Source organism: Schistocerca cancellata, chromosome 9, assembly GCF_023864275.1.
Source record: "Schistocerca cancellata isolate TAMUIC-IGC-003103 chromosome 9, iqSchCanc2.1, whole genome shotgun sequence".
Classification (NCBI taxonomy): Eukaryota; Metazoa; Arthropoda; class Insecta; order Orthoptera; family Acrididae; genus Schistocerca; species Schistocerca cancellata.
The window spans coordinates 113,340,330-113,368,010 of NC_064634.1; the positions used below are offsets into that span (position 1 = coordinate 113,340,330).

At 38.3% G+C, this 27,681-nt stretch overlaps 1 protein-coding gene across 1 annotated transcript in view; it reads right to left on the reverse strand.

The window, feature by feature from the left end:
* The window catches only part of LOC126100190 (mitogen-activated protein kinase-binding protein 1), a 366,221-nt gene that overhangs the window by 42,812 nt on the left and 295,728 nt on the right, over positions 1-27,681 (reverse strand). The window contains exons 14-22 of the mRNA XM_049910749.1: positions 24,661-24,920; positions 22,696-22,803; positions 19,240-19,430; positions 12,349-12,467; positions 10,979-11,083; positions 7,046-7,167; positions 3,322-3,531; positions 2,276-2,382; positions 606-784 (exon numbers count right to left, since the gene is read on the reverse strand). Coding sequence (XP_049766706.1) covers positions 606-784; positions 2,276-2,382; positions 3,322-3,531; positions 7,046-7,167; positions 10,979-11,083; positions 12,349-12,467; positions 19,240-19,430; positions 22,696-22,803; positions 24,661-24,920 — 1,401 coding nt within the window. The remainder of the gene's footprint in view (positions 1-605; positions 785-2,275; positions 2,383-3,321; positions 3,532-7,045; positions 7,168-10,978; positions 11,084-12,348; positions 12,468-19,239; positions 19,431-22,695; positions 22,804-24,660; positions 24,921-27,681) is intronic.

Genomic DNA, 27,681 nt, shown 5'->3' on the forward strand with positions numbered 1-27,681 from the left:
ATAGGTGTTGTAACTGCACAGCAACTTTGCGAACACCTTGTATCTTGGTAATTACTGCCTGTCAGCACATTTATGGATATTGTTAATTAAACACACACTGAAAGCAGTCTCCTCCTTTTTCTTTCGGGGTAGATACTCTAATCTCACCCTCCCCCCTTCTCTCACATCATGTCCCCCCACCCCCTATCCCTTCTGTCATTTGTAAAGCTTCCTGTTGAACTTTTACATATTGTTGCTCTGTTGTTGGGACAGGCATGCCACAAATCTCGCAAGTCATCTTCTGCAGGCAAATTATGACCAAGAAGTTAGAAAACGTTTTAAAAAGGTACAGAATATCACAGATAAAAAAAGTAACATCATAAGGTGGCAACTGCAGTTGAAGTAATAACTACATCAATCACAAACAAAACAGTTTCACTTACTGTGAAACAGCAAGTAACTCCTACTTAACTTCTACAGCTATAATCTGCAAGCTGCCTAGTTAATTATTTTGGTGAAGCACATGCCTGTAGTATATGAAATAGAAACTGCCACAGGTTATAGCAGACTGCTACGATACTGGCACTGAAATTATGTAGTCAGTAAAATGGTCAACCATTACTTACATTCTGAAGTTTTCGACGCGTTTCCTCTATGCGACGTTGCAGTTCCTCTCTCTTTCGAACTGTTTCAGAGTCAGTTCGTGCCTGCTTTGCTGCATTGATTACCGCTACATTTCTCAAAGCAGGTGTTATTCCTGTCTGGTTAGTGCGGACTAGAAATTGAGACGAGATGCTGGTTCCACCTGACAAACAAATCACATGATCAGGTACAGGAAATGTTTACTATTGTCACTGAAGGTGAATCAACAATTGTGTGAAGCATAAATCAAGGAACATGAGCTGTTTTTGCTGGAAGGAACAAGTGAATGAGAAGCAAGGGCAATGCATAAAAATATGGCAGGAGCTGAACGTAATATTATGCCCTAACAGGCAAAATAACATTGTCATTTCTCAATCCACACAACACATGGAATCCTCTTATCTTTGAGTTTGAATAACCTGAGTGTACTTTTTAATCTATCCTAATTTATTCAACTTTCCTCCAAGCACGAGGAACAAATAGTTATGAAAGTTCACTTTTTAAAGGCATATATTGCCAGTACTGGAATTTTGCCTCCTTGAAGGAAGTTGCTTCAGGGAAGTTTTCTTGAAAACCAGCTGCAGAAATATATGAGAATGTGTTATGGTATTGTTAAACAATGGAAAATCCAGGATGAAATGTAACAATGTTTTGAAAAGAAAATTTGCCACTCAAAATATAGCGGAGATGCTGATGTAACTCACGTAGGCAGCGCAAACCAGACTGCGAACAGCAGCACCAGTGCATGATGGGAGTGGTGACTGAGTGGGGGTAAGGAGGAGGCCATTCTCATCATGCACTGGTGCTGCTGCTTGCAGTGTGGTTTCAGTTGCCTGAGACTGCAGTTGTGCTTGTGAGTTATATATATATATATGTGTGTGTGTGTGTGTGTGTGTGTGTGTGTGTGTGTGTGTGTCATCGCTGGCAAAGTCCTTACTGGCCGAAAGCTTTATTTGTGACAGTTTTTTGTTGTGCCTATCTGCAACTCAGCATCTCCGCTATATGATGAGCGGCAACTTTCCTTTTCATAGTATTGTTATAGCATTGTAATTGAAAATAAATTCAGATATAAATGAATATATGTGCACAAAGCAGGTACTGTGCAGATATATTGGGTGGATGGAGAGAAGCAACTGGACACGGAGATCACTCACCAAGATGGAAATACAAGCAACACAATTAGAATGGGGGGAGGAGAGGGAGGATGATGAAGTAAGCTCTGAAAGGAGAAACAATTCAGAACAATTTAAACTCCGTCTATTTGGATGAGCAGAGCTTTGCATATATTGAAGAGTCTGTTTCTTTTATTTTCTTCGATGAAACTGGTGATGACCCTATTTTTGTGTACATCTATCCTTTATTGGTTACCCACAATCAGTTTTGATCAGGACACTAATAATCATTGCTACCTACATTGAAATATTACAGAGTTAGATAAGAAAACTAGAAATGTGTATGGACCCACTCATATTACTACGAACAACAGTTTCTTCCTAAAAGAGTTACTTCTGAGCATCCAAATAGGTTAACGATTTATGGTCAGCAATTTCTTCCAGATTATAGTCCCAAATTTTCTCCATTTCTTAAAAATTTATGGTATCACATAAATAAAAACAGCAAACTAGTTTAAAAACAAAGGTCCATTGATTATTACCTTGGTCTTTACTGACTCTTTCTGCATCCTGCTCCATGCCACTTAATGACTCAAATGTGTTTTTGAGGAAGCTTTCTCGGCGGCCAACTCTATCAAGGCTCTCGGTACTATAATATGGAACAAAATAATGGTTGTATCACATTGCTTCCAAAGAGCATTGAAAAATAAATGTCAAATTGCAGTGTGCTTCAATAACAAGAAAGTGCTACACAAGATGATTCTTTTGGCTTCTCTTCTCCAAGCCAATGACTAATGCAGCTCATCAAACTATCATTTTTCACATTTTGAGGTATATACAGGAGCACTTCATAAAAGAAGAATTAACTGCATTACCAAACCCATTTGTGCAGCACTTAAAAATATCTCTAACATAATAGAATACTTTAACATTTATGGCCTTGAAAGCTATGCAGACACTAATGGTATCTAGTCCGCAAATAACAGTGTGCTGTGCTTCCTGCATCTTTATCCCAATTTTATTAATCAACCACTGTATAAACTTTGATCTGTATCTTTGGCCTTACCATGAAATTTGTTTCCTCAGAAAATAAATTCATTGATTACACAAATAGGGGACTGAAGACCTCAGATGTTAAGTCCCATAGTGCTTAGAGCCATTTGATTACACAAATGATAGCAAGAAATAAAAAACACAAGGGAATAGACACATGAATGTAGCTCAATATCGAAAATAAATAGGTTAAAAAAATCAAAGTGATACAAAGATCCTTATGAAACACCATCTTAAAAATTACATTTAGTACATCAAAATTGGCTTCTGTACTTTTAAATATTCTCATAAATAGGGGACATAAAACAAGTGGTAGAAGTAATGTCATTTATAATCAGAAAAGTTAAGTGGAAGTTGATACCTACGCTACATTACTATTAAGTTTCTAGCATTCTTTTTCACTGTTCTCGTTTGCGACTCAGTGCCTCCTCTACATAATGAGTACCAATCTGCCCTTTCCTTATTGTTGTTAATTAGTGATTCAGGCTATTTATCTTTCCTCTAAAGCAAATATTTACTAAAAATTAATAATTACCTTGCTGACAACAAGGAGGCAATGTTCTTGTCAACATTCTCTGTGCCAGGAGTTGATGCCCCCTCCTCATCGTCGTCATCACTATCCTGGCTGCCAGATACTGATGCTGAGACAGAGAGAGGAGCGAGGTGCTCAGGCCGCTGACTCCTCTTATGTTTCCGCTGGGAACGGCGAAGTTCCTCCACATCCATTGCATTGACTGTGTAGTCACTATGCATGGGAAATCATTGGAATAATAGTATTTAACTACACACTGGGTTCAACATTCAGCTATGAGTAAAATGCTTCACACTAAAGAATGGTAATGTTTTACAGAAGCTGATTAATTATGAATCACAGTTAATACACAATGAAAACTTTGTAGCAGAGTCTCTTGTATTAGTCTTGCACTATCACTTATGGTGCTTTTTATGGTCAAATATAAGGACAGCAACATAGGAGCCAACTGTGACATCTACTTTCCACACACTTAAAGCATCAATCAACTGCAAAACTGACAAATATTTATAATGTGTTGGGAATAAAGTAGATCATGCAATTCAGAGAAGTGTGTGTATCAGGAATAACTCTCACAACTGAAGGGCTATATCTGTCATTTGGCAGAGCAATAAATATGAAATGAAATGAATAACACAAAATTAAATTTTTTTAATAAGAAACACACAGTACAATCATTTTATCACTTTGGCAACCTTTATTGGTACCACAGTGTTGCTGCCATTAACAGAAGTTATCCAAAGCTTCACTTTTGTCAAATAGTAAATAAATGTTATTGGTACACAACACTTCCAGCAATTTGCAAATGTATTCCTGTCTAATAATCAGGTATTCTATGACCCAAATCAGTCATGTGATAAAAACTTACTTAACGGAAAAGGCACAACACAAACTGCAAATTGGAACAAATTTTTATCTTAAACTGGATCAGCTTTATGGTGATCTGTAGCACCAGCAGGAGGAGCAACAGCATGCATCTCTTATTCTTCACTATCTACAGAAATGTTAGCCAAGGGGCAAATTTTTCTGCCGATGACACAAGTAGGCCCAATAAATAGAACTTTTATGACCTTTGTGAACTTTTTATACTTGTGTACACAAATTTTAATACCTTTACATATCACCCTGGAAGTATTTTTACATATCAAGTATTTTACATATCAAGTATTTAACAATTAAAACAAGTTGCTGCCCTTCTGCCCCTACTGGCCTGCAAAGGCACTATCTTCTATGAATGGCTTTAACTATGTATTATCAATTGTGTTTGGTGTTTCAGTAGGTTTTGTTTTTCTTTAAAAGCAACTGAGGAAAAAAATGTATATCACATAATAAACAAAATGGTGACACTACATAAATAATTAACATACCTGGTTAATTGTTTCTATTAAAGGAAAATATATGTCTTGTGTTTTTTATTAAACTTCAAAAGCTGGGACCATTATTCTTCTAAAATGTGAGTTAACAAGTGGCTAAATATTATGACTGAAAGGGCCAATATTTCTGCAGTAGTTGTTTGTGAAAGTCACTGTTTCATAAAAGTTGGGGGGAAAACAGGAGTCAGTGCTTAATCAGTGCACCAAATCAACCATGATCATAAGAAAAATTATCTAACGGTAGGTCTAGTAATTAACAGAAAAGAGTATACAATGCTTACATTCGATACCTCAAGTGAATCCAAATTCATTTAGGAATACTTCCTGAGGATTATTTTTTATTAATAACAATCAACTGAAACTAGAACTGTTACAAGGTATTTCATTAATAATTCTCTCCTAAAACCCAGTATAGTAAAAATTATTATAGCTGCTGGCACTAAAATATACGGAGGACTTTTCTCTTGGACACTGTGGGAAGGAGGTTATTTGCATATCATTACTGACACTACAAAAGAACTAACATGATGAAAAGACATTATGACACCTGGGGGATGCCTTATTTATCTACACAACTTCTTGAGACCATTTAGCCATTTTTTCCTTAGGAGACTGAGATTAACTGAAAATAGCAAACATTTTAAGTTGGGAATACATAATTAGAAAAATTAACGGTCATGACTAAAGTCTGCACAATACAAATATGAACAACTACTCCTTTCAATGTTTACACATTCAAGCTCAAATGAGATTGAATTTGAGCTCAAGAAAATATAATAGAATCAGGTCCCTTTGAAATGTAACTTCTCAGGGCAATATACTCATGAATAAGGTTGCAAATCGAGTTGAGAAAAGCCTGTGTTTCTACCAACATTTTAGATCACTGCTATGGAATTCTGAGTTGGCAAGACAATTAAAATCAGTTATACACGACACCTATTTCAAAATAGTCCTTACAAATGCCTTAGAAACATGCACCCTTGCAAAGAGTGACTACACACTTCTGTGATGAAGTGCACCATGCAGAAAACAAAACTGTACAAATTAAGAAATGAAGAGATGAGATGGATGGCTTGGATTAAGACAGCACTACTACAGCAAGTCAGAATATCTGCACTCACAGCATTTGAGCACAAATTAAGGATGGAATCAACAAGGACAGCTGAAGTTGATCTGGAGAGAGAAATTGTAGTGGCAATGTGAGTAGGAAGATCAAAAACATGTTGGACAGAAATTTTAAGACTGACATCGCAATGAGAGGACAAACATTGGATGGCGTCATGAACAGGAGGATTTATTGTGATAAGAAGATGTAGGAAGCTTGAAGAAAGAGCAAAGAAAATTGCAGTTGTCAAATGATGTTAATGATGAAATTCCTTGCTCTCCTAAAAACACCGTTATCTTGATGTCTTTGGTGATTTGAGTTCAGCATATATAAGAGGAAACCTGAAAGAAACTACAATTCCTTTCTTGTGGGTGGAGAGGTGGTAGTGACAGGTTTATCTCACATGTGCCTCAACATCATTTCTTTTGAATTAGTTGGAAACTATATATGAAAAAAAGTAAGAGAGTGTGTTCATAAATGTTGTTTCAAATGTTTGGAGTTTTGCAATTGGTAAACATGACAGAACAATGCAAAGAGTGTAGAGGTGTGTGTGTGTGTGTGTGTGTGTGTGTGTGTGTGTGTGTGTGTGTGTGTGTGTGAAATCCAGATCATGTCAGTGGAAGACTACATCATCAGAATAACTAAATAGCGCAAAACAGGTGAGAACAAGCATGCTAAAAATGTTACTTTGTTTTACAACATGAAGGAATGGATCACCAACTTCAAGTGCCAAAATAATTGATAAGGTACAGGCTTTATAAGTTTTCCACAATGTTCATGAAATAAAACATAATTTCACTGCATACTAAATCTGTCTTATAATTTCTGTGCCAAAAGTAAAATGCTATAACATGAGAATTACATATCTGACAAATCTCCATATTAAACAGCATTCAAATTTGAAAGTGTTTTCAATAATTGGATGAATTTAAACAGAAAAACTGTATGAGTAACTTCAAATGAACTACTATCTGTGTTCTGTCTTTAAGATCAAACTTTCAATACTCTGGTCAGTAGCACTGCAATTTAGCATTTCGGAAAACATGTCTAAGGAGAAAAAAATTTCCTATTGTGACCATGCTTATAACTTTGTTCAGTACTAAGTTTATTTTTTTCCTATTTCTCAGTCAATGTATTTACATGCACAATATTCTATTACTTTGTAAAACCAATGCTCATAAACTCTGCAGTATGAGGAGACAAACACACAAATCATGGTTGCAGGCTGCCACGGAAAAGTAGGAATTACCTGCCAGTTTCTTCTGCTGGTGGATAATAAATGAGCCTTTGTGTCTGTTCAGGCTCTGTGGATTCCCCTTCCCCTTCAGAATAATCTTCAACATCACCATCATGTTCAGTGCTCTCCATATCCTACACCAGATAAATATATAATAGTAAGAATTACCTAATCTATTTTCAATATTTGTAACTGTATTTAATAATTCCACAGCCTACAAAGTGACAAATCTATTTTGTGATTTATTTAAATGCCTAGCTTTGATACACAGGTGCAAGTGAAGGAATTCTAGTGCAACGCTGTACATTTTTGAATACCACACAGTATTTAAGGAATAGCATTCAATGCTATATTATTTAATAACACAACTATTCTATCACATCACAGTGTCATTTGAGATATAAGACGGCTGATCTGAAAAAGAATAATTGCAATAACTGTTTACACTTAAGTGACAATAATCAATTAGAGAAAATAATTAAAAATTACTACAAAATGAAATAAGAGCATAACAAATAGAAAGCTGCAACCCCAACAAAGCAACACTATCATTCAAACTTAAACCTTACCATTCATACGTAACAATAAAAAACATATTAAAAATCTGCTAGGATTTAATGGAATATACACACTGATTTAGACTGCAAGAATAATTATGGATGTGTGTACTTTTCCCCCTTGCTTGTATATAAATTCCTTATATTGAGAATTCTTAAAAATAATTCAACGCTTAATGCCAAGATAGCTACAAAAATCACTTTCATCCTATCTCCCTAAAGTTTCTGTCTTCTTCTTTACTACAACAATTCTATTCAAGTGCTGTCTAAAAGGTTCCTTTTCACTTCATCTCAAACCCCACAAAACAGTTTTTATAGAAAGGCATAAAATTAACTATTGTATAAGCCTTTTTCCCAAACCATTTCAAAATTACACATTTGTAGATTAATTTTACAGACCATTTTGTTATTTACAAGCCATAACTTATGCAACTACAGTTTGAAGAAGTAGTGACTCTAACTGATTCAGATATTTGTTGTTGTTGATGATGCTGCTCATTACACTGGTTTATCCCATTCCAGCCTCTTCATGTCAGTATAACTACTGCAGACTACATATTCTTAAATCTGTTTTCTGAAGTCAACACTACTCTCCATTAACAATCATTCTTTGGTGCCTCAAAACTCAAGGCTTGACTTTCTTTGTTTCCAGATTGCACCACCCTCCATCAACATGAGTAAGAAGAATCTGGATTGTCGCAACTCCTGCCATTGCCTCCACCTGTAGCAGCAGATGACGGGCTGTGCAGACTGAAAAGCAGCATGAGGCAACATCCCTGGCCGTGCTCTTGGCAGCCAGGAGCTCATGCCATTGTTCACTACATTTTGCCGGGGTATGCGCAAACCACAGAATTCTCATCCCGCCCTCATCATCATCATTCTGTCACAGTCCATTTAACATGAAGAGTGCTACCACATTTTTCCATGTCACCTTCCCAAGCTGCATCTCCTCAAGGTGCTTCTATCGACTACAGGCGTACAAAGTCTGATGCCAGATACCCGGTTCATCCTTTCGGTATCAGCATTTGGAATACAGTGTACAGTGTAGTGCAAATAGTGCAGTGCGGCCAGGACTATCAGACTGATTTATTCCTACTCTATCCCTGGCTGTTTTGGCAACCCTTTGCTGCCAAGCACGCCATTGCAGTAGGTTTTCTTGTGTAACTGGATGATGCCGAACAAAGGCTGTAAGCCACTCATGGTCCACCTGGTCTAGGGCCTCCACAGGAAGCGGGTGCCCTACTTGATTAAAAAGTAATTAGCTCATTTTGTATGTAACTGTAGTCGTTTGCTTTTGGGTTTGGTTAGAACTAGAGATGGGGGATCCACTCTTGAACTAATTCATAGAGTTGAATCTTTCAAAGGAGTGAACAATCAGTGATTCAGAAAAAAAGAACGGTAGCTCCAAACGTTTCCCACGGCAGAGAGAGAGAGAGAGAGAGAGAGAGAGAGAGAGAGAGAGAGAGAGAGAGACGGAGAGAGAGACGGAGCATATCAGCAGCGCCTCTGCTGGTCAGAGCACAGTGCACGCCACACAACACAGCCAGCGCCGGCCTCTGCCCTGCTTCTACCTTGGCTGCCTGCATTGTGCAGTGCCCCATTGGATTTTGTGTTTCACATATACCGTGCCGTCTCTGTGCGTCGTCTGCCGCGTGCAGGGCCTTGGCGCAGCTTAACTTCGCATCGCACTCTGTCGGCGATCGTTTCAGTCGCACGTCCTGCCCTCTGGGCAGTTGATGCGAGCAACAGGACAAAGAGCCACCTAACGGATAACATAGGAACTACTTGCAACAACCTGCTCGCAAGGGAACGGACGATTTGTCTCGGAGCGGGTGAGTTCACCGCTCCCCCCACCCTCGGAACTCGCCCGCTCAACGCTCACCCCACCGTCTCGACTCTAGCCAGAGCATTGAGCAAAGCGACTCAGGTGTCACTCTGGTCTCTGCGGTCTCAGCTCACGCAGTAATACAGCTCGCGGCTCGACCTGCTCGACTCAGCACCTCTGCATCGGAGTTTGTCCCTACTGGATATTGTTCTTCGTAGTAATACCGCTATGTATATTACATTATTATGTTATGTATACATCAATTGTTTTTATTTTATTTTTATTTGTTTAAACTGATTAGATTAGGTTCCTGATGACTCCTCTTACTATAGGATTTTTATTATGGACACTCGAACTTACGCTTTAATTACGAGCGAACCGATAAACGTATCGCAAAATGTGATACACCAATATTTTCCTTGTTTTATTCTGCGTAAGGCTATATGCAGCACTTTCGTTTTACAGTCAAATTTATATATTTTTTTCTTATTCTGGTACGGATTTTGCGATTTTAGGCGTCTTCGGAAGGAAACGTTCACTTTAAAAATATATGGCTTGCGATGTATTTGTATGAGGTTAATGAAATTTTAATACATTATAGCCAAATATATTGTTAATGTAAATCTCAAGTTACAACATTTTCCGATCACCCAAAAAACCACGATAGTGCAAAATAAATCAATAATCAAAAACTTTGTCATATCGTGGAAATTTCAATAAACAATACAAATTTCTTACTCATTATTTGTGTTACTTCAAAATAGGATCAAATAAGATCAAAATACAGGTATAGTACTGGAATAAACCAAGTTTAAAGGGCAATGTGCCTTCCATTTATTTTCTATTGTAAATGAGTGGTGAGTCATGAAAAAGAGCTAATTCATTTCAGGGAGTGAACAGTTCTGATCCAATCTCTGAAAAGAACAGTTTTTCCCATCTCTAGTTAGAACCGGCCAATGCGGCTCTTCCAGGACGCCCCGTCATTTATTGCCCTTTTTCTAACTAGCACGCCGCTTAGTCATGAATGAGCCATACATGTGCAGAAGGGAGCATAAATCGTTCCTTCAGGATCATTATATCTTTGTCAGATACTTCCAGCCTTTACAGACAAACAGTACCTTATTGCAGTAGCAACTAGAACTATTATTTAACTTCATTATTTTTATTTAAAATTTTTTTTGATGAATTTTATTTTTGTTGTATCACTACAATTAACTCTAAAGCAAACTGACAATTTATAATATAATCAAAATGTAATTTATTTTAGGGTATCATGGATACGCAACATCAAACAATTAAAGAGTGCATTATCAAATTCCCTCTGCGCAATATCCAACAACTGAGTGAGAGCAGCTTTTCCCCTACAGATCCCTTTAAGTGTCAATCTACAGTGTATGAGTAACATGTCCACCATTAGAATATGCCAAAATTTTTATCTCTGCTCTTATTTGCACTTTGACAACCACAGATAACAAATGTCTTGTCTAGACTGTTCCATTTAGTTTACGCTATTGCCTCACTGATGATAATCATAAATACTACATTACTCATATTTTAACTTGCCTCATATTTATAACTGCCAATGCTGCTATCATCTGTTAAATGTCTGCTTCGGCTCAGATCCATTCCATCAGATGAGCGGGATACAGTGACCTTACTTGTTGTTATCTGTAAGTACATTAAAACAATGTGGTAAATATTCCATAAGAAATGTTTAATGGAAATAAATAGCTACTTAGAATTCATACTATGGAATAAATCTACAACAGAGTGAAGGGGTATGTTGTTATAGCAAAAACGTTTCATAACAATGAAAGGTGTTCTTTGGCAAATAATCACACTAAAATCACCACCACTTGTTTGATATCCACTGCTGGATATGGGAAAAATGTTTTTACTAACAAAAACTTAAAACACACTTTGTAATTTTCATAGTAGCACACTTTAGAGTCCATGCACAGTACCCAACATTCCTGCCAATTGTAAAAGAATTGCTGCATGTATTCAGCAGAAATAATGTTCATGTTGTTGTTGTTGGAACCACTTTAATATCTTCGATGGCACCAGTCTGATTACCTTTCAGATAATATTTTATGTGAAGAACAAAAATAAGTCACATGGGACCTTGTCTGGTCTTACTGAAGATTTCATAGTAAAATATAGCCTCAAATTTCTGAGCATTAACCTCAATTTTCTTTTTCCAAACAAACAAATGCCTAAATATAAAATGTTACAAAAGTATTGCTTGGTCAGAAGCTACAAAGAACTTGCTGTTGAATGCTGTTCTATCAAAAAAGATGATGTGCATGCTTTTTACTTCTCATTTGTTCATTCACAGTTCCTTTCATCACAGAAAAGCTGTAGAGTGCCACTTTTTGCTCTGCCGAAATAAACAAAATTTTACTGTCAATTATCAATTGCTTACAAACATTAGGCTCACTTGTCATATGAAGAGTCAGTTTGTGTGAAAGACACACTGTCATGTACTTTCATGCATTGGTCGAAACTTCGGCAACAGCTTTTGCACAAATTCTTCTCATATGCTCTCAGAAACTTCTCATATGCTCTCTCAGAAATGAAAGTGATTCACATTAGTGTCAAGAAATCTGACTACATCAGTGATCTGTCTGACACAAAGACATCTACTGGACAGCCAAAACAATCAAAACACACACTCACTTTCAGTGTACTTCAATTTCTAACAGCCTTATTTCCTCTTCCTTACTTCTTTAACTAGAAAGAATTGTTTATGGTGACGCAATTAAAATAAAGCCTCATAAGTCTGAGAAGAGTAACTCAAAAATAAATCCATCAATTCACAATTTAATTTAATTAATAATGTCCTCTAATAGCCAATATGTTTCCCACTTAGTGAGAACAAGAGAAAACTTTTATATTTACATGACAAAACACAGGCATAAGTTATTACCTACCTGCTTCGATATAATCATTGTTTCCCTCTTGAAATCTGAATATTGTCTCAGCTCAGTTCCACTGTCAATGGAGCTGTCTTTGGAGCCACCATCAGAGTCTCCCCGTTTATCTACAACATCTATTTTATTAAATGTCATGGTATACTATTTTTTAATGTGCAATTCAATATTTGCAATGAAATATGAAAGTAAATCAAATATAAAACGGATTCTATTTTAAAAAATATTAACTGAAAAACAAAAGGCAAAAGTAACCTGTTTTCTCACACAGTTTCCTGCTTTAGAAACATATTTTTCCCAGTGAAAATGATGGTTTTTCTATCTCAGCATTTTACACTGAAGCCAGTTGTCTCAAGAGCCAATTAACGCACGAGTCCCTCCATGCCCTATTCATCTTCAAATCATGCCTCCCCTGGAGGTTCTTTAAGTGGCTCAAACAATTGAAAATTGCGGAGCAATACGTCTAGTCTGATCAAGTTGAGTCTAGTGCATTTCTTCAAGATTTGAGCCTTATAGCTGAAGTAAGGAGCCTCGCAGCGTTGTGGGGGAGGATGCCCTCTCAAATCAGTTGTTTTCATCTTTTGCGGTGATATCAGCCCTCAACTCATTCAACAGCTCATAGCAGTACACAGTGTTGATTGTGTACACTATGTGATCAAAAGTATCTGGACACCAGGCTGAAAATGACTTACAGTTCATGACACCCTCCATTGGTAATGCTGGAATTCAACATGGTGTTTGCCTTGACAGCTTCCACTCTCACAGGTATGCATTCAATCAGGTTCTGGAAACTTTCTTGGGGAATGGCAGCTCATTCTTCCCAGTGTTGCACTGAGAAGAGGTATCAATGGCGGTGGGTAAGACCTGGCACGAATTCCGCATTCCAAAACATCCCAAAAGTGTTCTATAGGATTCAGGTCAGGACTCTGTCCAGGTCAGTCCATTATAGGGGTGTTATTGTTGTATAACAACTCCGCCACAGGCCATGCATCAAGAACAGGTGATTGATCGTATTGAAAGATGCAATCGCCATCCCCGAATTGCTCTTCAACAGTGGGAAGCAAGAAGGTGCTTAAAACATCAATGTAGGCCTGTGATGTGTGAGTTTCACGCAAAACAACAAGGGGTGCAAGCCCCCTCCATGAAAAACACGACAACACCATAACACCACCACCCCCGAATTTTACTGTTGGCACTACACATGCTGGCAGATGACGTTCACTGGGCATTTGCTATACCCTCACCATGCCATCGGATCACCATATTGTGTACCGTGATTCGTCACTCCACACAACATTTTTCCACTGTTCAGTAGTCCAATGTTAACACTCCTTACACCAAGCAAGGCATCATTTGAAATTTACCGGCGTGATGTGTGGCTTATGAGCAGCCGCTCGACCGTGAAAACACAAGTTTTCTCACCTCCCATCTAACTGTCATAGTACTTGCAGTGGACCCTGATGCAGTATGAAATTCCTGTGAGATGGTCTGGATAGATGTCTGCCTATTACACATTACGACCCTCTCCAACTGTCGGCAGTCTCTGTCAGTCAACAAATGAGGTCAGCCTGTATGCTTTTGAACTGTACATGTCCCTCCACTTCACTATCACATCAGAAACTGTGGACCAAGGGATGTTTAGCAGTGTGGAAATCTTGCATACAGATATATGACACAAGTGACACCCAATAGCCTGACCACATTCAGAGTCCGTGAGTTCCGCGGAGGACCCCATTCTGCTCCCTCACGATGTCTAATGACTACTGAGGTCGCTGATATGAAATACCTGGCAGTAGATGGCAGCACAATACACCTAATATGAAGAACGAATGTTTTGGGGGGTATCTGGATACTTTTGTTCACATAGTGTATCATTCACGTAAAAAAACAATGAACAAAATGCCTAACCAATTGAAGAAAACCATGGAAAGGATCTTCCTCCTCCACTCCACATAGGCTCGCTTTGACTCAGGAGTGTAGTTGTGGTACCATGTTGTATCACAGGTGGTGATCCGACTGAAAAATGCATCACCTTCTTTCACAATCCTTGCTGCAAAACAGACCTCCAAATGTCTTAACTGCTGATCTGCAGTCAAAAGGTAGAGGACCCACCTGGCACAAACTTTACCAAGCTTTATGTCATCTGTGATGATTAATTGTTAGCTCCTATAAATTATTCTGACCCATTCTGTAATTTATGATACGCTCACGCATCAATCGTCTTCAAGAATGTCTTGAACTCTGTGACTCTTTTTGTCCTTAATACTGGTCCAAAGACAGAGATTGTGTTCTTGATTCTCCATTCATTCCTGTTCTTTGAACTCTTTATGCCAGACAAACGCATGGGTCCTCGGAAACGTTTGTCCCCAAACTGTGCAGTCAATCTCTGAAAAATTTCCATCATTTGAACTACTTCACCAGCAAGAAATTTTATAATTTTACATTGTTTAATGAAGGGCTGCTCCTGTTGCTCTGACATCATAAGCTCTGCTGACGAACAACTGGTTGGAGTGTAGTATGGTCAGCTCTACCAACTGCTAATGGCTCCTTCCAAGCATAATAGAAGTGCACGCTCAGTCCCACCAACTGCAAATGCTGAGGAACAAAAATACCATTTATATTTGATTTACTCTCAAACTACATGTAGTACTGTTAAACATTACGAGCATGCTAAAATGTTTGGAAACAACTGACAATACATATGCACAGTATGTCCAAATTTAAACAAAACTGTAGCATTGTTGATGTAAATGTGTAGGGTTCAAAAGCCAGAGCCAAAAAGATTAATGTACTTTCAGTCATTACGTCACTCCATCCTGTAAACTATTTGGTACAGTCAAATGAAAATGTGACAGATGGAAAAAGTAAGTAAACTGTTTATAATTTCAAAACTAATAGCCCTAATTTTTAATACAGTAATGTGATATGGAAATAACATTGAGAGAAATAAGGACTGTGTCGAGGATTTGTAATGGCTTTCCAGCAAAACTTCTGCAGCACTGTCGAAACAATCTTGGCAACATGTAGGCCCACCCAATTTCCATATTTTTTAGCCCTGAAGAAAGACATCTGTGGATGCTGATTTGCTTCAGATGAAGATGTGCATGCTTCAGTACAATCATTGTTCTGTACACAACCACAAACATTTCCCATGAAGGCATTGACCATCTTTTCTCACACTGGAATGAATATACTAATAATTATGGTGATTACTTTTGAAATAATAAACTGTTTATTTACTTTTTTCCATCTGTCTTTTCATTTGACTTCCCCCTTTTTGGATAAAATATACAAAACAAAAAAGACATTTTGATCAAAGCCTTGAGGAGATCTGCTGTTTTACACAATTTGTCTAGTATGCAGAATGAGGAGGCCACTATCCAGGAAAACTTCATTAACATTCATAGGGTGGTATTCTTTCAGATGCTTTTTAAGTGCATTATTGTGATAATTTGTCAATCACAATGGACTAAACATTTGAAAGAAGGAAGAAAGATTACAGTTTATGGTCTGATCAATCACAAGGTTAATAGGGATAGAACAACAAACTCAAATTGGGATGCAAATTGACTATGTCCTATCTACATCTACATCTACATCCATACTCCACAAGCCACCTGACGGTGTGTGGCGGAGGGTATCTTGAGTACCTCTATCGGTTCACCCTTCTATTTCAATCTCGTATTGTTCGTGGAAAGAAGGATTGTCGGTATGCCTCTGTGTGGGCTCTAATCTCTCTGATTTTATCCTCATGGTCTCTTCGCGAGGTATACGTAGGAGGGAGCAATATACTGCTTGACTCTTCGGTGAAGGTATGTTCTCGAAACTTTAACAAAAGCCCGTACCGAGCTACTGAGTGTCTCTCCTGCAGAGTCTTCCACTGGAGTTTATCTATCATCTCCGTAACGCTTTCGCGATTACTAAATGATCCTGTAACGAAGCGCGCTGCTCTCCGTTGGATCTTCTCTATATCTTCTATCCACCCTATCTGGTACGGATCCCACACTGCTGAGCAGTATTCAAGCAGTGGGCGAACAAGCGTACTGTAACCCACTTCCTTTGTTTTCGGATTGCATTTCCTTAGGATTCTTCCAATGGATCTCAGTCTGGCATCTGATTTACCGACGATCAACATTATATGCTTATTCCATTTTAAATCACTGCTAATGCGTACTCCCAGATAATTTATGGTATTAACTGCTTCCAGTTGCTGACCTGCTATTTTGTAGCTAAATGATAAAGGATCTATCTTTCTGTGTATTCGCAGCACATTACACTTGTCTACATTGAGATTCAATTGCCATTCCCTGCACCATGCGTCAATTCACTGCAGATCCTCCTGCATTTCAGTACAATCTTCCATTGTGACAACCTCTCGATACACCACAGCATCATCTGCAAAAAGCCTCAGTGAACTTCTGATGTCATCCACCAGGTCATTTATGTATATTGTGAATAGCAACGGTCCTATGACACTCCCCTGTGGCACACCTGAAATCACTCTTACTTCGGAAGACTTCTCTCCATTGAGAATGACATGCTGCGTCCTGTTATCTAGTAACTCCTCAATCCAATCACACAATTGGTCTGATAGTCCATATGCTCTTACTTTGTTCATTAAACAACTGTGGGGAACTGTATCGAACGCCTTGCGGAAGTCAAGAAACACGGCATCTACCTGTGAACCCATGTCTATGGTCCTCTGAGTCTCGTGGACGAATAGCGCGAGCTGAGTTTCACATGACCGTCTTTTTCGAAACCCATGTTGATTCCTACAGAGTAGATTTCTAGTCTCCAGAAAAGTCATTATACTCGAACACAATACGTGTTCCAAAATTCTACAACTGATCGACGTTAGAGATATAGGTCTATAGTTCTGCACATCTGTTCGACGTCCCTTCTTGAAAACGGGGATGACCTGTGCCCTTTTCCAATCCTTTGGAACGCTACACTCTTCTAGATACCTACGGTACACTGCTGCAAGAAGGGGGGTAAGTTCCTTCGCATACTTTGTGTAAAATCGAACTTGTATCCCATCAGGTCCAGAGGCCTTTCCTCTTTTCAGCGATTTTAATTGTTTCTCTATCCCTCTGTCGTCTATTTCGATATCTACCATTTTGTCATCTGTGCGACAATCTAGAGAAGGAACTACAGTGCAGTCTTCCTCCGTGTAACACTTTGGAAAAAGACATTTAGTATTTCGGCCTTTAGTCTGTCATCCTCTGTTTCAGTACCATTTTGGTCACAGAGTGCCTGGACATTTTGTTTTGATCCACCTACCGCTTTGACATAAGATCAAAATTTCTTAGGATTTTCTGCCAAGTCAGTAGATAGAACTTTACTTTCGAATTCATTGAACGCCTCTCGCATAGCCCTCCTCACACTACATTGCGCTTCGCGTAATTTTTGTTTGTCTGCAAGGCTTTGGCTATGTTTATGTTTGCTGTGAAGTTCCCTTTGCTTCTGCAGCAGTTTTCTAACAAGGTTGTTGTACCACGGTGGCTCTTTTCCATCTCTTACGATCTTGCTTGGCACATACTCATCTAACGCATAATGTACGATGGTTTTGAACTTTGTCCACTGATCCTCAACACTATCTGTACTTGAGACAAAACTTCTGTGTTGAGCCAACAGGTACGCTGAAATCTGCTTTTTGTCACTTTTTCTAAACAGAAAAATCTTCCTACCCTTTTTAATATTTCTATTTATGGCTGAAATCATCGATGCCGTAACCGCTTTATGATCGCTGATTCCCTGTTCTGCGTTAACTTTTTCAAATAGTTCGGGTCCGTTTGTCACCAGAAGGTCTAATATGTTATCGCCACGAGTTGGTTCTCTGTTTAACTGCTCAAGGTAGTTTTCAGATAAAGCACTTAAAAAGATTTCACTGGATTCTTTGTCCCTGCCACCTGTTATGAACGTTTGAGTCTCCCAGTCTATATCCGGCAAATTAAAATCTCCACCCAGAACTATAACATGGTGGGGAAATCTACTCGAAATATTTTCAAAATATCCTTCAGGTGCTCAGCCACAACAGCTGCTGAGCCAGGGGGCCTATAGAGACATCCAATTACCATGTCTGAGCCTGCTTTAACTGTGACCTTCATCCAAATCATTTCACATTTCGGATCTCCGTCAATTTCCTTCGATACTATTGCACTTCTTATTGCTATAAACACGCCTCCCCCTTCACTGTCCAACCTGTCTCTGCGGTATACATTCCAATCTGAGTTTAGTATTTCATTACTGTTTACGTCTGGTTTCAGCCAACTTTCTGTCCCTAGTACCATATGGGCGTTGTGACCGTTTATTAATGAGAGCAGTTCTGGGACCTTTCTATAGACGCTCGTGCAGTTGTCCTGAAGGAACAATACTGCCATTTGCCTCAAAACAATAAAAGGAAATAATAGAAAACCCACAGTTTGGATGTCTAGACAGGGGCTTAAACCACCATCCTACCAACTTGAATTTAGTGCCTTTGATACTTATCATTTGATACTAAATTATGAATAATTAATAGCATCCACACACCACTATTTCTGCCAAACTGAATTTCCCATTAACATCTCCAAAATCTGAACATTTCTTTCTCACTGACAAGAAGAAATACATCATTTTTCAATTAAAATTTCCTAATAAATTAGGGACTGGTGTACTGTAACAATTATAAACATAACATTTTTTAGCATTAGCTCAGAAGTACAAGTCTATGTTGTTCTATTCAAAATTAATTTAATTCTCTGTTTTTGAATGTGTCAAATACTATATTTATACTTATTTTTCATTTTTATGCAGCAACTGGATGAACGAATGACTCATTCATTCACACCACACATATCAGCATATCAAGCATAAAATTTGTTTCTGGACAATACTGATGCTGCTCCTCACCTTGGCCAAGTGGAATAGGAATTATGCTGTCACTGTCATACACTGATTTCACTGTAATACCACCATCTCCAAGCCGTTGAGCCCATCGTCCCTTTGGAAGATCCATTTGCCTGTTACTTACTGGAGTCCCAGTTAAGTCATTGTCTGCTATCTGTTTTTTGGCCCATAATGGTAACTGACCAACACTAAACCTGTAAATTTTTGAAATATTGTAATTCTCATGAACAAGGAATGACATCAATAAACACATCAAACAAAAATGATCTTAAGGATCCTCTCAAATACTTTAACAATGAAAACAATCAATTTTTGACAAAATAATGTATTGGATAGATAAAAATATCTACTCATCAAACAGTGGCAGAATGCAAACATGAAAGAAGGTTATAATAGGCAAACTTTCGGAACCAGTGGCTCTTTTGTCAGACAGAAGGGCTGAGGGGAAAGAATATGGGTCAAAGAAGAGGTCTGGAGAGATCTAGGAAAAGGGGTAGATTTTAGGAAACTCACCCAGAACCACAGAGAAGACTTACCAGACCGGATCCCGGGTAACTTTCAATAAATCTAATCGTTTTTGTAGACCTCTCCAGTCCTTTTGCTTCACCCATCTTTCTTCTCATTCAACCTATCTGCCTGAAGAAGGAGCCATTGGCTCTGAAAGCTTGCCTAATTATAACCTCCTTTTATGTGTGTTATGCTGCCTCTCAAATACTTTCTTATTTATAATACCCTAGCACTTCTCTATTCTATGGGACTAACTGCCCAGTAAGGGAGAGTACTGCTCAAATAATTTTCTACCACTCACCAATTTATTAGACGCACTGTCCACTACATAACACCAGAATATAGCAAGTGCACTGCCTATGTTACAATAAGGAAGCAGATAACGACAGTAGCATTCCTAGTGGCCTGGCTATGAATGTTGAACACAGGAAAATGTGGCACAAAAATTGTATTCCTGCTTTGTGAAAGACGAGTATTCAGTGATAATATTTCTCATCTGTACTTTATGATTAGGCCTCGTAGTCTACTGATGAAGTACTTGCCTGGAAATATTTCTGTGACCTTTCGAAGCAACACATTTGAGTTATCTCAACCGAAACTAAAATTAACTTCTCATAGCTGGCTTCACCTTTTGACTGTACAATTATTTATCTGTAAAGACCAATACTGTAATTTTCCCTGTGTGGCCACTGTCAAGAGGAAATATTCACAGTTTAGCAAAATCTGAAAATCATCTGACATGAAATGAAATGTCAGAGAAGCTGGTTTCCTCACATTGTTTTCCTGAATATGACTTCTTTGTGCATTGCTCTCATTGAATTGCATTGTTCATATCCTGCTTAATTTTTGCTCACATCCATACTACTGTATGAAGTAAATCTTTCCACATTTGTTTTTTTTTTTTTTTTTTTTTTTTTTTTTTTTTTTTTTTTTTTTTACTTATAAAACAGAAGCTGGTTTCACTGCACGGTGTCCTGTTGACTCATGTATATTTGTTCCTGCTTATGAATAAAAGTGTGTGCTGCTCAATTCAAATACTCTGGTGCTGGGCACCACAGAAGCTGAATGCTCACCAGAGGAGATGGACACAGACAGCCATTAGGGGCATCACAGCCAAGCAGCACTGTGTTCGCACAGTGAATGCATCTCATCATGTGTATACAGTGACACAGTAGCATTTTATGTAGCTGGTGGCATTTTATGTGGCTGGTGTACAGGTACACAGCACACAGCCAGTCAGTCAGTCCAGTGCTTGCACTTGATGTCATTGTATCTATCTTCACTGTACTAGGACAGCTTGCTTATCACCCAGTTACGTTCTTTGGTCACATCTTGGATTTCTCTCTCCATTGCTCTGGGCCCTGTCATTGCTATGGTGAAGGCTCCACTTATCACCTTGTTGTCATCTAGGTTGTTTGTCCTTGTCATCATCTGTTGTTTGTCTGCAGCCTGTCTGTCATATTTCACTCCCTTACCATTAGTTTGGGTTACTCTTCTGCAGGCAGCTTTCCCACCTGACAGCTTCCTCTGTTTCTCTGTTCCTTCTGGAGCTCGAATGTGCATACAGACATCCAGCTAACCGTGCATATAGCAAATACATTTTAAGTATATTGCTCATATTGTATAATATTTTTGTTTATTTGTATTTTTCCTCTTTCTCACATTTCATGCAGACATCTTAAATTTTTATTGGAGTGGGAAGATGATTCTAGTACACTGATTTCTACTAAAGTGTGTTTGTAGTAACTGTTAATAACATTTGAACATATCTACATAGCTACTGTTACATTTTTAACATTTGAAAGGAAGAATGCTCTAATGACTAAGACTACAAAGTATGTTCAGTAGCAAGAAGCAACACCATTTAAAACAGAATTACATGCTTGCTCCATGAGTGTGTGTGTGTTTCCTGTCATGACGAAGGCTGTGGCCAAAAGCTAATGTGTAAATGTCTTTCAGTTGCAACTGTCTGCAACTTAACATGTCATCTTTATGGTAAACAGCAATTTATCTTTCCCTTCATTGTTGATATTCCAACCTGTACTTTCCATTGTTTAAAATGAAGTTCTCCATTACATATGAGACAGCAGAGAAAATGGATGTGAACAGAAGTAAAGCAGATTACAATCCGTATGCATACAATGCATTTAAATTGAGCAATTCTCATACGGTTTCATAAGCAGGAGCAAAAATATTTAAGTCCACAGAACACAATGTGATGAATCCAGCACCTGTTTCATACAAAATAAAAACATATATAGAATAATTTACCATATCCAATGTTATGGATGCAAGCAAAAATCAGGCAGAATATTAGCAACATATTTACAATGCAATTCACAGAGTGTGAAACACAGAAGAAGTCAAAATTAGGAACACAATGTGATGAAACCAGTTTATGTTTATTTTGAAATGAAAACAAACACAATGTGATGAAACCAGTTTATGTTTATTTTGAAATGAAAACAAATATGGAAGATTTTAAATCACTCTATAAGGAACTGATATGAAGAAGGCTTGACAAACTTGCAGAGCTCCAAGTGGTCTGGCAGTGAACCGATGGCATATTACTGAAAGACCCTGTTTACAGCCTTCTACACTAATAGAAACACAACTCACTTGGTCAAGCAGAATAATTTTAACAGTCAAGAGGCCTCTGGGCAGAGATTTGCTGCTTCTACACATCTGGCAACCGAGGAACATTTAGCACAGCTTAGTGTACACTACATGAAAATTTAAACAGTTTACTTACCTGCCCGAGTAAAAATCTTTCCTCCTCCTGTCCCCTCCCCACCTGATCTGAATAAATGAGCTTAAGCTAATAGCTGCTTACTTCTCCTTCTTCAACTTGTATTTGTCACCAATGTCTTCAACAGTTCTCCAGATTGGCCATTTCAGAGAAACATCCAGTTTTAAAAAGAAGTAATAAAGGAAGAAAAGAAATACAAGTACCTGTAATCAGGCAAATCCGTGTTCGCATTTGGATCGTAGTAATCTCGAGGTGGAGAGCCATAGCCATCATTATCCAGATGTACACCATTTGGTATTTTTAGGGGCCTCCTGTCAATATGGAACATCTTATGTTAATACAAAATTTTTTGTTCTTCTAAATATGTGTTTGTTTCTGAGATAATAATTATAAAACTATAAACCAAATATAAAATAATTTTATAAGCATCAAACAACGTACTATCTTCTAAATGATGGTACTGGTGCAGTGGTGACATCTCCCCCGATTTCTTACTCACAACCTCCGTAACAACCATATGATGTTCCAAAAGCATTATCCATACCATGAGGTTTCTAAATCTGCCCTGTATACCCTCCCACAACAAAAAAAATGGCTCTGAGCACTATGGGACTCAACATCTTAGGTCATAAGTCCCCTAGAACTTAGAACTACTTAAACCTAACTAACCTAAGGACATCACACACACCCATGCCCGAGGCAGGATTCGAACCTGCGACCGTAGAAGTCCCGCGGTTCCGGACTGCAGCGCCAGAACCGCTAGACCACCGCGGCCGGCCCTCCCACAACATCTACTCCATTCCCACTACTGATAAATCCTACAACATAAAAACAGGGCAACTTGCAAAATGGTGCAGTAGTTTATTAAATAACCTGTGTGGACTGCACAGGATTTTATCCTTTATGGCTTTTAGTTTTTCAGGAAACATGACAGCTGGCTATATTAGAACAGTTTCTTTATTTGTTACTTGTTTCAGTCAATGACCATCATCTGGCACCTGATTCAACATTAAAAAACAAAGATGATAACAAAACCTCAATGTACAAAATGTCACAAAGACATTGAGATTTTGTTGTCATTTTCTTTTAACATTGATTCAGGTGCCAGATTATGGTCATTGACTGAAGCTGGTAGCAACAAATAAATTGTTCTAGTATACCCAAGAGTCCTAAGTTTCCCGAAACATATATCCACTGCTGACAATTGCCTGAAGAAAACTTTTTTTTTTTTAGTTTAGTTTCTAGTCTCCAGTTCTCCAGTCTCTCTCTCCAGCCTCATCCCAACCCCCGATCCCTCCACTGCCTCCCCCCTCTCTCTTTCTCCATAATTTCACAATTCATTTTTCTCCATAATTCCACAATTCATTTCTCTCCTTCTTGGTTCATTTTTACCTTTCACTTTGTCATAATCTTTGGATTGAAACTGGTACAGTTCTTACCAATGTGCTATCTTTGAACTCCTGCTCTCTCAACTCCCCACCTGCCCTCTCTTCATCTTGATCTCATCTTGTCCTCACAGTAGATGAGTCCCTCTCCCCCTGGGAGTTGAGTGGCCTGCCCTTCCTTTTTAACTTTCCTCAACCTATTCTTCTCTTCAAATCAAGGAAAGAAATAATACCTCCAAAAGCCATGGTGTCTATCGGCAGTACAAATATTTCATCTCCTGAAGGTAATTACTAGCAAGCAATTCTCTTTCTCTTACAATTTTCTCAATTAAATTTTCCTTTCGATAAAATTAAGAAAATGTTTCCCTACTGCATTACAATTGCAGTGACTTAGCTTAACGAGTAAAAAGAAACAAGTCAACTCAATTTGATGAATCAGTTATCTAAAGCAGGATTGTTTCTTTCGGGTATTTTTAAAGTCCTACAGCTACTGATTAAAAAAGTGCCGCATTATAAGATAAAAAAGAAAGAAACTTATTAGTAAATAGTTGAGTGTTATGACAATTTTGAAAGTTTGTTGAATGGACTATCACAGTGATATAACAGTCACAAAGTATGTTCAAAATTACAAATTATGAGCTATTAAAACAATAACAAGAATAAAATCTATACTTTTTTTTTCACAGAAAGTATTATCACTGTTTCCATAACGGATATTTTAATAACATATTTTTCACTGGATATACAGTACTTATTATTGGCATGTAGGTGAAACAGATTTACCTCCCTGCTCGGGCTGCTTGCTGAGCAAGCCTTGCATGCATGGTTACAACCATGTCATGTGGAAGTCTCCACACAAAGATACAACCATCCCCCGATGCAGAAACCAGTCGCCTGCAGTCTGCTGTGAAGCGAAGACCTGTCACCAGCTCAGAATGACCAAACATTGTTGCCATACATTCCCCGGAGTAATAATCATACACACACAGAGTCTTGTCAGTGCAGCTTGTTGCAGCATATATACCACTAGTGTCCAATACCACCTGTGTGAATTTTAAACCAGCCAACATTAAAACTCTTGTCACTGATGTACAAGTAGATGTATCTCTTACTAGGCAGTTGATAAAACAATACAAGGTTAGAGCAATGAAAGTCAAAAACATTCACCTTCCTTATTAATGTTTACCATTTTATTTGACTTCTTTTAACAGCATCTCCTTTTTAATTTTTATCTGTTTTATGTAATTATTACAATACCACACACCTTCTCATAAAATGATTTTACTTTATTCAGCACATACATAGAAAACATTTTGTGTAATCACTGACACACAAAAAAAGTTATAAACAGCATCTAAAATTTATTTTGGTGTACAACTGAAATTTCACGTAATTCACAGTAGTGAGACAGCTGTGTAATGTTAAGTACAGATAAAAGAATGCACCTTGAATGATAACTGCTTGGCTACTCTTGTAAATAATTTGTATAACAACCAGTTTCATAGCTTAGAAACCACATGATCAAGCTCAATATGCTAAATCATGAAATTAAACTTGTGACATTGATGGGACTGAACATCCCTTGTCTTTGAATAAATGACACAATTAATGATTCATCAGGCAAGCAGGAAGCACAGGTCCATAATTCTCTAAGCGAGCCATGAAAACAGAAGGGATATCAGTAGGCCAAACATAATCAGTTAATCGTTAGATCGAGGTTCACAATCCACCAAAAGTTCAATAAATACAGCAGAGCGCAATGCATGAAGATGCAGGTGACAGAAGTTATTATTCAGATGTCTACTTATCGTTGTGTTTATCCCTCATACAAGATAGCATGTGATAAATGAAGAATACACAAACGTTTGCCGTACACTTGCATCAAGTTCCATCTCTGAATATAAGGTGTTGCCTTAACCAACCGTCTAAGTTGATACACAGCCTACAATTTACAGCCTCCTGATGAACCCTGTTAAGTTATGAAATATGATCTCTCCCCATGAATACAGCAGTGGCCTAGAGGGGAGACATATTCTTCCTCATATTTCTTCCACTATAGCTATGGGCCCTGTCCTTAAAGAGATTGTTTCCCATGACCAACCCACATGACATGCTTGTTTCTCTTGGTATTTGTATGCTGAAGTCCACCAATACCATATCACTTTATATGTTCGACTTTTCTGGAGACTAGAAATCTACTCTGTAGGAATCAGCATGGGTTTCAAAAAAGACGGTCATGTGAAACCCAGCTCACGCTATTCGTCCACGAGACTCAGAGGGCCATAGACACGGGTTCACAGGTAGATGCCGTGTTTCTTGACTTCCACAAGGCGTTCGATACAGTTCCCCACAGTCGTTTAATGAACAAAGTAAGAGCATATGGACTATCAGACCAATTGTGTGATTGGATTGAGGAGTTCCTAGATAACAGGACACAGCATGTTATTCTCAATGGAGAGAAGTCTTCCGAAGTAAGAGTGATTTCAGGTGTGCCGCAGGGGAGTGTCATAGGACCGTTGCTATTCACAATATACATAAATGACCTGGTGGATGACATCGGAAGTTCACTGAGGCTTTTTGCAGATGATGCTGTGGTGTATCGAGAGGTTGTCACAATGGAAAATTGTACTGAAATGCAGGAGGATCTGCAGCGAATTGACGCATGGTGCAGGGAATGGCAATTGAATCTCAATGTAGACAAGTGTAATGTGCTGCGAATACACAGAAAGATAGATCCTTTATCATTTAGCTACAAAATAGCAGGTCAGCAACTGGAAGCAGTTAATACCATAAATTATCTGGAAGTACACATTAGCAGTGATTTAAAATGGAATAAGCATATAATGTTGATCGTCGGTAAAGCAGATGCCAGACTGAGATTCATTGGAAGAATCCTAAGGAAATGCAATCCGAAAACAAAGGAAGTAGGTTACAGTACGCTTGTTCGCCCACTGCTTGAATACTGCTCAGCAGTGTGGGATCCGTACCAGATAGGGTTGATACAAGACAGAGAGAAGATCCAACGGAGAGCAGCGCGCTTCGTTACAGGATCATTTAGTAATCGCGAAAGCGTTACGGAGATGATAGATAAACTCCAATGGAAGACTCTGCAGGAGAGACACTCAGTAGCTCGGTACGGGCTTTTGTTAAAGTTTCGAGAACATACCTTCACCGAAGAGTCAAGCAGTATATTGCTCCCTCCTACGTATATCTCGCGAAGAGACCATGAGGATAAAATCAGAGAGATTAGAGCCCACACAGAGGCATACCGACAATCCTTCTTTCCACGAACAATACGAGACTGGAATAGAAGGGAGAACCGATAGAGGTACTCAAGGTACCCCCGCCACACACCGTCAGGTGGCTTGCGGAGTATGGATGTAGATGTAGATGTAGATGTAGATATGCTTTTTTGTTTGTCCATTGCCTTTCTCTCCCCTCAACTTTTAATGTGTGCAGTTTTTCAATTGTAACATTTCTTTTAAATATATAAAGCTTCTTTGTAATGTTCTCCCAAATTGTCCATTATTTAGCTTTAGTATGACACAGGATGGACTGAAATATTCAGCCATACAACTCTTATACAATTGAACCAGTAGTGTAAAGAATTTAAAGGGCAATAAAATAAACTGCCAGAACCACAAGTTGTAGAGTCCAACAATCCTTTAAAATGCAAGGTGTACACAAAACCAAACATTACAATATTGTAAGTTGTGTTCATATGCACACATTTTTGACAGTTCTTTTCATGCCAGAAAGCACAGTGTAGAAAATGTTATTCTTTAGCTCTTGCGGCATAAGCCT